At 43.6% G+C, this 10,357-nt stretch overlaps 1 protein-coding gene across 1 annotated transcript in view; it reads left to right on the forward strand.

The window, feature by feature from the left end:
• The window catches only part of ASPM (assembly factor for spindle microtubules), a gene marked incomplete at its 5' end in the record, with an annotated part of 40,217 nt that extends 32,870 nt beyond the window's left edge, over nt 1–7,347 (forward strand). The window contains 4 exons of the mRNA XM_083360598.1: nt 2,720–2,874; nt 4,738–4,914; nt 6,038–6,201; nt 6,283–7,347. Coding sequence (XP_083216724.1) covers nt 2,720–2,874; nt 4,738–4,914; nt 6,038–6,201; nt 6,283–6,388 — 602 coding nt within the window. The 3' untranslated portion in view covers nt 6,389–7,347. The remainder of the gene's footprint in view (nt 1–2,719; nt 2,875–4,737; nt 4,915–6,037; nt 6,202–6,282) is intronic.
• Nucleotides 7,348–10,357: the final 3,010 nt, after the last annotated feature.

Here is a 10,357-nt window from a genome sequence, read left to right on the forward strand (position 1 = left end):
TCGAGAGAGAGAACATGGTGAAGACGGAACCGACCCCGCCGCTCCCTGCAGGGGAGAGAAGCCGGGCAAGCGCTGCTCCAGTCCTCGCTCTTCTTCCCTCTCCCGATTTTGCCTTCCTCTCCAAGATAAGTTCGAGCGGTAGGGGAAAGTTAGAGCCCCTTTCTGAGGCCGCCCCTTACTTGGGATTGTTGGGCGAGAAGGCGACGTGGGCATGGAGGAGGAAGTAAGTCGCGCTTTACTCGTCACTGCGGGGCGGGGAGAAAAAAGTTCTTGCCGGCCGGACTTGGATGGCGGCAGCGGCATCAGCTGGGAGCCGCAGCCCCGCCTAGTCCGGCTGAGCTGAACCAGCTCAACACAAAGCGATCGTGCCTTTCCTCCCCCCCTTTCCCTCCCCCCTCCCGCTCTAGGGCAGTGATCCCCTTCCTATCGCTCGGGGCCTTTCGTCTCTTTGGCTCGCCAGGGCTGGAGCGGCGAGAGCGAGCGGCAGAGGAGAGATGGTGGGCTTTCCTTCCCTTCCCTTCCCTTTCCTTTCCGTTAGAGAGCTACCTTCGTGATTACAATGTGGAGTGGCCGACTGAGGCTGAAAGCACATTAGGTAGCACTTGAGACATGCAGGCAAATCCTGCTAAATGGCTTTTCCCCCCCACTGGATCCGCGCTCCGCAAGCCTCTGCCGGCGGCAGGGCGCGGATCCAGCCGGCGGCAGAGGCTTGTGGAGCACGGATCCAGCCTCCGCCGGCATGCAGGCAAATCCTGCTAAAGGGCTTTTCCCCCCCCCACTGGATCCGCGCTCCACAAGCCTCTGCCGGCGGCAGGGCGCAGATCCAGCCGGCGGCAGAGACTTGTGGAGCACGGATCCAGCCTCCGCCGGCATGCAGGCAAATCCTGCTAAATGGCTTTTCCCCCCCACTGGATCCGCGCTCCGCAAGCCTCTGCCGGCGGCAGGGCGCGGATCCAGCCGGCGGCAGAGGCTTGTGGAGCACGGATCCAGCCTCCGCCGGCATGCAGGCAAATCCTGCTAAAGGGCTTTTCCCCCCCACTGGATCCGCGCTCCGCAAGCCTCTGCCGGCAGCAGGGCGCGTATCCAGCCGGCGGCAGAGGCTTGTGGAGCACAGATCCAGCCTCCGCCGGCATGCAGGCAAATCCTGCTAAAGGGCTTTTCCCCCCCACTGGATCCGCGCTCCGCAAACCTCTGCCGCCGGCGGAGGCTGGATCCGCGCTCCGCAAGCCTCTGCCGGCGGCAGGGCGCAGATCCAGCCGGCGGCAGAGGCTTGTGGAGCACGGATCCAGCCTCCGCCGGCATGCAGGCAAGTCCTGCTAAAGGGCTTTTCCCCCCCACTGGATCCGCGCTCCGCAAGCCTCTGCCGCCGGCGGAGGCTGGATCTGCGCTCCGCAAGCCTCTGCCGGTGGCAGAGGCTTGCGGGGCGCAGATCCAGCCGGCGGCAGAGGCTTGTGGAGCATGGATCTAGCCTCCGCTGACGGCAAATGCTTGCGGGGCGCGGATCCAGCCGGCGGCAGAGGCTTGTGGAGCTCGGATCCAGCCTCCGCTGGCGGCAGAGGCTTGCGGAGCGCGGATCCAGCCGGTGGCAGAGGCTTGCGGAACGCGGATCCAGCCTCCGCCGGCGGCAGAGGCTTGCGGGGCGCAGATCCAGCCGGCGGCAGAGGCTTGTGGAGCGCGGATCCAGCCTCCGCTGGCGGCAGAGGCTTGCGGAGTGCGGATCCAGCCGGCGGCAGAGGCTTGCGGAGTGCGGATCCAGCCTCCGCCGGCGGCAGAGGCTTGCGGAGCACGGATCCAGCCGCCAGCGACAGAGGTTCGATCCGCCGTTCTGCAAGCCTCCGCCACTGGTTAATACCCTGTATTCAGCTCTGGGAAGTGGGGGGAAGGGGGAGAGAGGGGGAGTTTAGGGGGAGGGGGAGCTCCACGGTGCAAAAAAAAGCCCTGCCGCTCTTTGCGTTGCTTGCCCGACTGGCTGTCACGGGACTGCACGGATCGCCTCACTCCCACCGGCAGCTGATTCCTTCGAGTTTGGTCTCGAGCGATTTTGCATTTTCTCCAGTGCTGAAAGCCACTCGGCGGATCCCAGCCTCGGCTTATACTTGAGTCAAGAACTTTTTCCAGTTTTTGGGGGTAAAATTAGGGGTCTCGGCTTATACTCGAGTCGGCTTATACTCAAGTATATACGGTATATGGAAGAGAAGGAATACGATGATTTGATGACTTGTCCTGTTGGTTGTTTCCTGATTATCTTCCCATGTAAGGCTGAAATTTTTGCAGTTGAGGGTTCCTCACAGACCCTAGAAATCTGGGGTTTAAATAATGGTATGACTGGCAATGTAGAATGTAGTAACTCTTAAGTTCTAAATTATGATACCTTTGAATTTCGTGAGCTCTGAGCCTAACTTGCAGTAAATAGAATATTATAGGACTAGACTAGGCATGTCAAACTGCCGGCCCGTGGGCCGGATGCACCATACTGAAACTGCACCCACCCCATTGCCGGCAATGGGGAAAAAGTTGTAATACGTTGCTCAACGTCACGTGACATCGCAAGTTTGACATACCTGGACTAGACTAAGAATTGATGTAAACACAATCAATTCTTCTGTTGTCCCAGTTGTATGAGGAATGGATTGGTCACTAAATTTATATTTCTTTCTACAATATATTTAGGTTTTAGTTTAAAAAGATGTTAATATTTTTCCTGTTTTTCTCTTGTCAGAGGTTGTAACTAGATTGTCTCCTGTTTGCTGTGAAAATATGGCCCAAAGTAAAGCAGTCTGCACTATTTTTACTTTGATACGGAGCTGCAATAGAAGTGTCCCTAGCATGGATGTTATTAAATATTCTATCCAAGTCTTGCTTAATTTATCAAAGGTATTTATATATTTTCATGTTTGTTGAAATTAAGCTGTTTTTTATTTTTTTGTAGGTTTGTTATATAAAGTTTACATCGGTTATTATTTTCTCATTTTTAATAAGTGCCAGAATTTAAATTTGAGTTTATATTGCAAATGAGAGCTAAACTCATTTACACTATTGAAATCTATTTCAAGTTTAATTTAATGCAGTTATAAGCTGCACGGCCAAATAATTCATGTGAAAAGTACCAGTGATATTGGTTTGTTTTTTTTTTTTTAAAAATAGTCTGATTGCTGCTAATATGCTATGATTCATATTGCAAAAAAATATTCATTGTTCTTGTAGCTTATATCAGTCTGCCAAATAATCAAAAAGTACTTGAACAAAACACTTCAATATAAAAAAATAATAATAGGGAAAGTAAATTTTAAATTAAGGACTAAGCATGTTAGTTAGTCATACATAGCTACTAGAACTGCTTATCAATTACCGTATTTTTCGGACCATAAGATGCACCTGACCATAAGACGTACCCAGTTTTTACAGCAGGAAAACAAGAAAAATATTCTGAACTAAATATTTTTTTAAAAAAAATATAAAGCACAGAAGGAAGAGTGGGCTTCACAAAAAGGGACTAGAAATGCCAGGGGCAGACACACACACACACATACAAAAGGGGAGGGGGCGACAGACAGTCCGGGTCTGTCCAGCCTTTTATTCTCCTGCTGCAAAAACTCCCAACAATACCTTTGTCCAAAACGCCTCTCGCCTCTTTCGAAAGCAATTGGGGAGGCGGGCAGGTGCTGCAGACTCAAGCGGGGGGAAATGGGTGACAGGGCTCCGCTTGCACGGCCAGGGACCTCCGAGACGATCTGCATTAAAGCCACCCGCGGGAGTGTGGGGGGGTCTGATTGGTGCGATGCCTGCCTTCCCCCCTCTCCTTCCTTCCCCACCGCCGCGGTCGCCCGCTTTTTCCTTGGAATGGGCAGCGTCTTGGCTTGCCGCCGATGCAGTCTGCGCCACAAGCCGCGGCCGTTGCATGGGAGGCAAGGGCAGCAGCTGCAGAAGGGCAGTTTTGCAGAGGAGTTAGAAGAGCTTGGCGGCTGCCCACGCCCTGTTCTTGCCAGCCAGACAGGAGGAAAAAAAAGGGGTGGTGGGCTGGGTCTCCCTCGCCTTTGCTGGGGTACCACACCTTCGGACCATAAGATGCACCCTCGTTTTCCCCTGCACTTTTGGGGGGGAAAAGTGCGTCTTATGGTCCAAAAAAATACGGTAATTTGTGATAATGGACCTTTAGTGAGCTTTGATTGAATCCAGTATTATATTTGGAAAAAATATATATTTGCAGATGATGAAAAAGTACCATCTAAGGCCACTGTTGCAATTCTCTTCACTGGCAAGATATGGTTTGGGAAAACTATTTTGAGAGAAGGTTAAGAAAAGAAAGCCCTGGTTAGGCGTTAGAAAAAAAATTGAATTTCATTAGGCAATAAAAAAAATCTTCAGGTTAATTTTCAAAACATTTAAGTAGTAAGACATTTATATGTCATAGAGGTGGGGGAGGGCAAGGTCTTTTGCTAGTAAAAGAAGATACCTCTCCCCTCAATTCATAAGTCAATTCTATTATAACAGTCATTGTCCTGCCTAAGAACAATATTTTAATCTAGAATTAAGATATTTGCTAAAATAAAGTTAGTTTATTCTACTTATATTAGTCACATTTACTATCAAATAGACAAGAATGACTTTATTTGTACCTATGTATTGATGCTATAAATCATTGGCATTTATTTGTCATTCTACAGTTCCAATAATGATTTCACAAATGATGAACAAGGATTTTTGAGAATTAACTTACAACTCTTTTCATCTATTTAGTATGAAAAGACTACTGATGCTGTTTATTCAGTGGAAAATTCAGTAGGAACATTGTTGGATTTACTTCAGATGTACCGGGAAAGACCTGGGGACAAAACTTCAGGAAAAAGTGGTAGTATTTTTACCAAGACATGTTGCTTACTTGCTCATCTCTCAAAGGACTCAAGAAGAGCTTCTGTAAGTTTCATTTGTTAACTTTTTGTGTCTTCATTATGAAGGAGTTGCCAAAGTATATATTGAAATATAAATATATTCAAAAATTGGAATGAAATTCTTTTTCTTGGTTGGGCCTGCATGCCAAAAAATAGCTATGACTAGCCTTCGGCTTCAGATTTAGAAACTAGTACTTGGAGGTAGCAGTGCAGTTGCTGGAGGTTTTTTTAAAACAGACATAACAGTATTTTAGAATGAAATATTGAGCAACTATTTTTACTTGCTCTCTTCCACTAAAATTGGTTGTTTTAAACTAAAATGTATTTTCTGAGTTCACTATGCTATCACACACACACACACACACACATATTTGCATATATATATGCAAATATCCACATATCCAACTAACACTTGCTCATATATAATGGTTTTAATATAGGGTGCCACTGACTCATCTTAAGTACAGCAATTACAGTTGGGATTTGCAACTTGGTTGTTAAATGAAGCAGCCTATAAGTGACTGCTTATGGTCTTACTTCAGCTTTCCTTTGCTTTCAGACCTGTGAAGGTTGTAAACGTGAGGGCTGGTTGCAAAGCTGTTTTTTCCTACTATATAGTTAAAGGCAAATCTTGGATATTAGATTCTAAAATGGGATTTGCTTTTCTTAGCTATGCTGACAAATTTTAAATATGCTAAGGAAGATAGGAATTTGCTTCTTTGGGGTATATAAAGTAGAGAAATTCTACTGATATTTGCCTTTTATAGATTACAAATCAGGTTGACTGGATCCCAAACATTTAACAGTCTTTAAAAGTAGAACTTAGATCAAACTATTCATAATTGGTAGACCATACTACTTTGAAAAATTACTAGCTCTTCCTATTCTATACAATTATGTGTTTTAACAAAATATGTCTTATTTTAAGTGTTTGAATTTGTCTATTTCTGTAGAGTGAATCCTGAATTTTCTATGGTATAGCCTGAGGCTAGCTTTAAAATGAAGTACTTGATGTGAATGAGGCATACTGAGATAGAAAGAACATCAAACTACTCCAATTGAAAATTTGAAAGGATTTTCAAAGATATACAGTTGTGAGGTTTCATTGAACAAATACTATATTTTAATAATAGTTGCTTATTTTTTAGGAGATTCGAAACAATCGTAAAGTAGTTGATAGCCTTCAGAGATTATTTAAACTTACAGCCTATAAACATAAAATGGATGTCCAAAGAATGCTTGCCAAACAAAAATCAGATGCATACATAAATGGACAGAGCTACATTCCTCTAAAATTAAAAATAGTTTCAAGGTAAGTCTAAATTGTTGTAACTTTTAATTTTCTATTTCAAATCATACTTTTATTTTTATGGATTTCTTTTTCACCTTGTAGGCAGAGGCCAGATTGGGATTTAAGGAAAGACAATATAAGAGAGATTGTTGATCCATTGCAAGCCATTGAGATGGTAATGGACACACTTGGAATTTCTTGCAATTAAAACATGAAAGAGTTTATAATTATCACAGTTTCAGAAAAAAATGGACTGGACTTCTTGTATCTATGTTTATATTATGCAGTTGTTTTATAAAGCTTGTTTATCAGTGTTGGAACTCAGCTGTCAGTTAAACTAAACCTCATAGATATTTATCTGTTGAATTAATAAAATCAAATGTTACTTTTATATAATTTAGAGCTACTGTGTTCAATATAATAAGATTATTTTATACAATTAAACTGAAAAACTAAGGTTAGTTAATGTAAAGTGTACCTTTTGCTTTAGAGAGAAGTTTGAAACAAATATAGCTTAATAGCATAAAATCAGCATATAAAACTTGTTTAAGGCTGAGGGTTGCTCTATGGGAAATTGCATTCTAAAGGACTGAACAGGGTTATTGAAAGACAACACCAGAAAAAAATATTGTAAGCTAAATTAAAGTTCTAATAGAATTACTTCTCTTATATTGAATATTTTTTTCCTTGTGACACATTAAAACATTTTTTTACATTTTGTTTTACTTAATAAAATTATTTTCTGGTTTACGAATGGAAAGTAGCTTTTCTTTTTGATCCCGACAATGGACAAATGGCTGCAAAAGTTAATGGAGTTAGCAGAATTGGCTAAATTGACTGCTTTGATCAAATAAAAAAATACAAATACTTTTATATCTACTTGGAAACTGCTTCTGGAGTTGAGGTGCTTGAGGTGGAAAAAAAATGAAACTGATTGTGGGTTTTACCGATTAGATAGAAATGGCTAGTTTAAACTATTATGTAAAAGTAAACAATTGAGGCTTGATGTTAATGCCTTATTCTATGGAACCAAAGGGAATCAGAAGCCAATGCCTTTTCTTTTTTCTCACTTTTCTCTTCCCTTTCCCCACCCTCCCTAATTTTCCTACTATTTGCTTTTGTATTTTTTGTACATTATGACATAAACTAATAAAACTGTTTAATAAAAGGAAAGTAGCTTATCCATAGAATTCTTATATTTTTGCTTTTCCTATTTGTTATTTCATGAGAAGTTCTTTCACAAGATATGACTACTAAATGGAAACATCAACATTATGAAAAAAACTACCAGTAGTTGCAAGACTGTTTATTCATATTCAGTTTATCCCACACTCCAATTACCAGTTTTATTGTCATCTTTTGTATGTTCTTCCACTGGTATATAGGTAGTCCTCGAATTACAAATGTAATGGAGCCTGCCAATTACATTCATAATCCAAGTATTTGTTGGAGTGAATCATGTAAAATGAATGTAAAAACTTCCTGTGTTTTCCCGTGCATTTTCTAATCAAGTGCACATAAGTTATCTGGGTGGGGAAGGCCATGGGGGTGCCTAGTGATGAAACGGCCACCTGCTTAAGACCAGTGGGCCACTGAGATATGCTCCATACAATTGCTCCCCCCTCATTCTTCCACACTAGGTCACTTACCTTGCGAAGATTTAGCGAGGTGACCTCTCCAGTCTCTGCCACGGAAGATCATGGCCCCAGAAGCTTCCAGTCTTGGTGCACAAAATGTTTGCATGCTGACAGGAGCTTTTCAATTTTCAAAGCATTCTATTGGCTTGCAAACACTTTGGCAAGCCTTTGCAAAAAGCTTTTGCCGGCAAGAACAGAGCCTAGGAGGGTCTTGGCGGCAAAGGATTTTTGGAAAGATGCCTGGAGCCTAACTACAGCACTGAAGACTTCCCTCTGTTTATTTTTGCCCCAGATCTCGTACAGGCCTCAATTTGAAGAGAACAGGCCTAAAGTAGTGCAAGATTACACAAGATCAGTAGCACGAAATCTCGTGCTACTGATCTTGCGGTACTTTAGGCCTCTATTCTCTGAATGCACCAAAGGCCTGAAGCAATGAAGCAGGCAAAGAAACCACAGCAGAGAGGAGATAGTTCACTAATCTACTTTGCAAGGTGAGTCCACAGGCCCAATGCCTGTGGAGATCCGGCAGGGAGAGGCGAATGTTGCAGTGCCTCTGGTCATTTGTAAGGGTGAATGACTGCTGTGGTGCTGCAACATTGTAATCTCGAGACTGTTGTAAGTACTGGGTGGGGGGGCTATGTCACTAAGTGAAGTGTAATTTTATTACCTGTATTTGATGCCTACATATTCCTTTTTATGTGGCTGAGCCCATATTGTGGAAAAAGTGGAGTTCAAATAAACCCCATACCCCATAATTCACTCAAAAGATTTGTTTATTGAGGCCTTTTAATTGTATCAGTTGCTTTGGTTTTTACTGTTTTTAACACAGACACATGTGATTATTACATCTAAACAGCCTGATATGTGATTTATTCCTTAATAACATGAGAGAAGATGAAATTGGTCCTATTGCCCAAACAGAAAGTGGCAGGTAGCTTATTGCTGGGCTTTTCAACCTTTTCACCCATTATACCACTTTTAGGATATGACAACATCCGAGTACCACCAGTCGCCTAGCAAGGTATGAAAAACTTGACCAAAAAAAAGGAAAAAAAGTGATGAAGTATAGGTAGTCCTTGAATTACAACAATTTGCTTAGTGACTGTTTGAAGTTACAATGGCACTGAAAAAAGCCCCCCCCCCCCCAGCCACAGCCGAGCAAGACACCTGCCTGCCTGCCCGGTGGTGCTTTTCCTCCTGTCCGAGGTTTTCGTTGTGAGCATTTCTGTTCAGGATTGGCAGCGAGGGAGGGGTGGGGGGGATGTTTGGTTTTTATTCCCCTCCCCCTGTGCTGGGTGGTTGCAGCAAGTTTTGGTCACTTCACATGACCCTGGGACACTGATATGAATATGAATCAGTTTCCAAGCATCTGAATGTAAATCACAAGACCCTGGTGATGCTGCAACATTCCAGCTGATCGGCGCTTCTGGGTTCAGCAGATGTGCCGGGATCAACGCCAAGCTCCAGCTGGAGCCTGGCACTGATCCTGGCGCTTCCACTGAGCCCTGACAGCCCCGAAGAAGTGCCAATAAGCTGGAAAGCGGTGCTGATCCTGCTGCTTCCGCTGAGCCCTGAGTGCCCTGCAGCTCCAGCTATCTCTCGCTCAGGCTTGTGCGTGCTGCCACCAGTTCAGCTCATTCCCCTTCCCCGCTACCACTTTTCTACGATGGTCGCGTGCCACCTGCCAGGTGCCAATATACCACAGGTGGTACCCGTACCACTGGTTGAAAAGCCCTGGCTTATTGCTTCCCTCAAATGAGAGAAAAAGGCACAAGAATTCTTCAGATTTCACTATAAGGCTTGTCTTTGATACACAGAAGTTGGTAGAATCCTTTCCCAAAGAATTTGACTTTGAATAAGCTTTTGATTTTCCTTCAAACCACAGAGAAATTAAAAGTAATTCCTACATGTTTAAATGTTTTGGCCTGTTTGATGGTAGTACTGTCCATCAATGAGTATGGCTAACAAGCCTTTTAGTAAAAACTTCAACTTTTATTTTTTAATAGTCGATTGCAAGGCTTCCTTTCAATAAAATGCAGCAGCCTAAGAATCTGACCTATTATTTATTTTCTTCATCCTAGAGGAGCCCAGAATAGTTTGCAACAGAAGAATAAAAACATTAATAAGGCTATTGCAATAAAAGGTAAAGGTTTCCCCGCATGTGCATGCTAGTCATTTCCAACTCTAGGGGCCAGTGCTTATCTCCGTTTCAAAGCTGAGGAGCCAGCGCTTGTCCGAGGACATCTCCGTGGTCATGTGGCCAGCATGACTAGACGCGTAACAAGCGCTCACTCTGTTACGCGGCACTCGGGATTCGACCTGCCAAATTGCTGATCATCTGATCGACAAGCTCAGCATCCTAACCCACTGAGCCACTGCATCCCTTATTGCAATAAAACCAGCATTCAAACATGAATACAAAAAATAATGAAAATTTCATCTTAAAAGAAGCAAAATAGGTAATCTAAAAGTTATTCCTATCTCCAATTGTCTTGGTAAATATGCATGATTTTACTTAAGATTTTTTTTATATGTGAGTG

Source organism: Vipera ursinii (assembly GCF_947247035.1).
Source record: "Vipera ursinii genome assembly, chromosome: 3".
In the NCBI taxonomy this organism is placed as follows: domain Eukaryota; kingdom Metazoa; phylum Chordata; class Lepidosauria; order Squamata; family Viperidae; genus Vipera; species Vipera ursinii.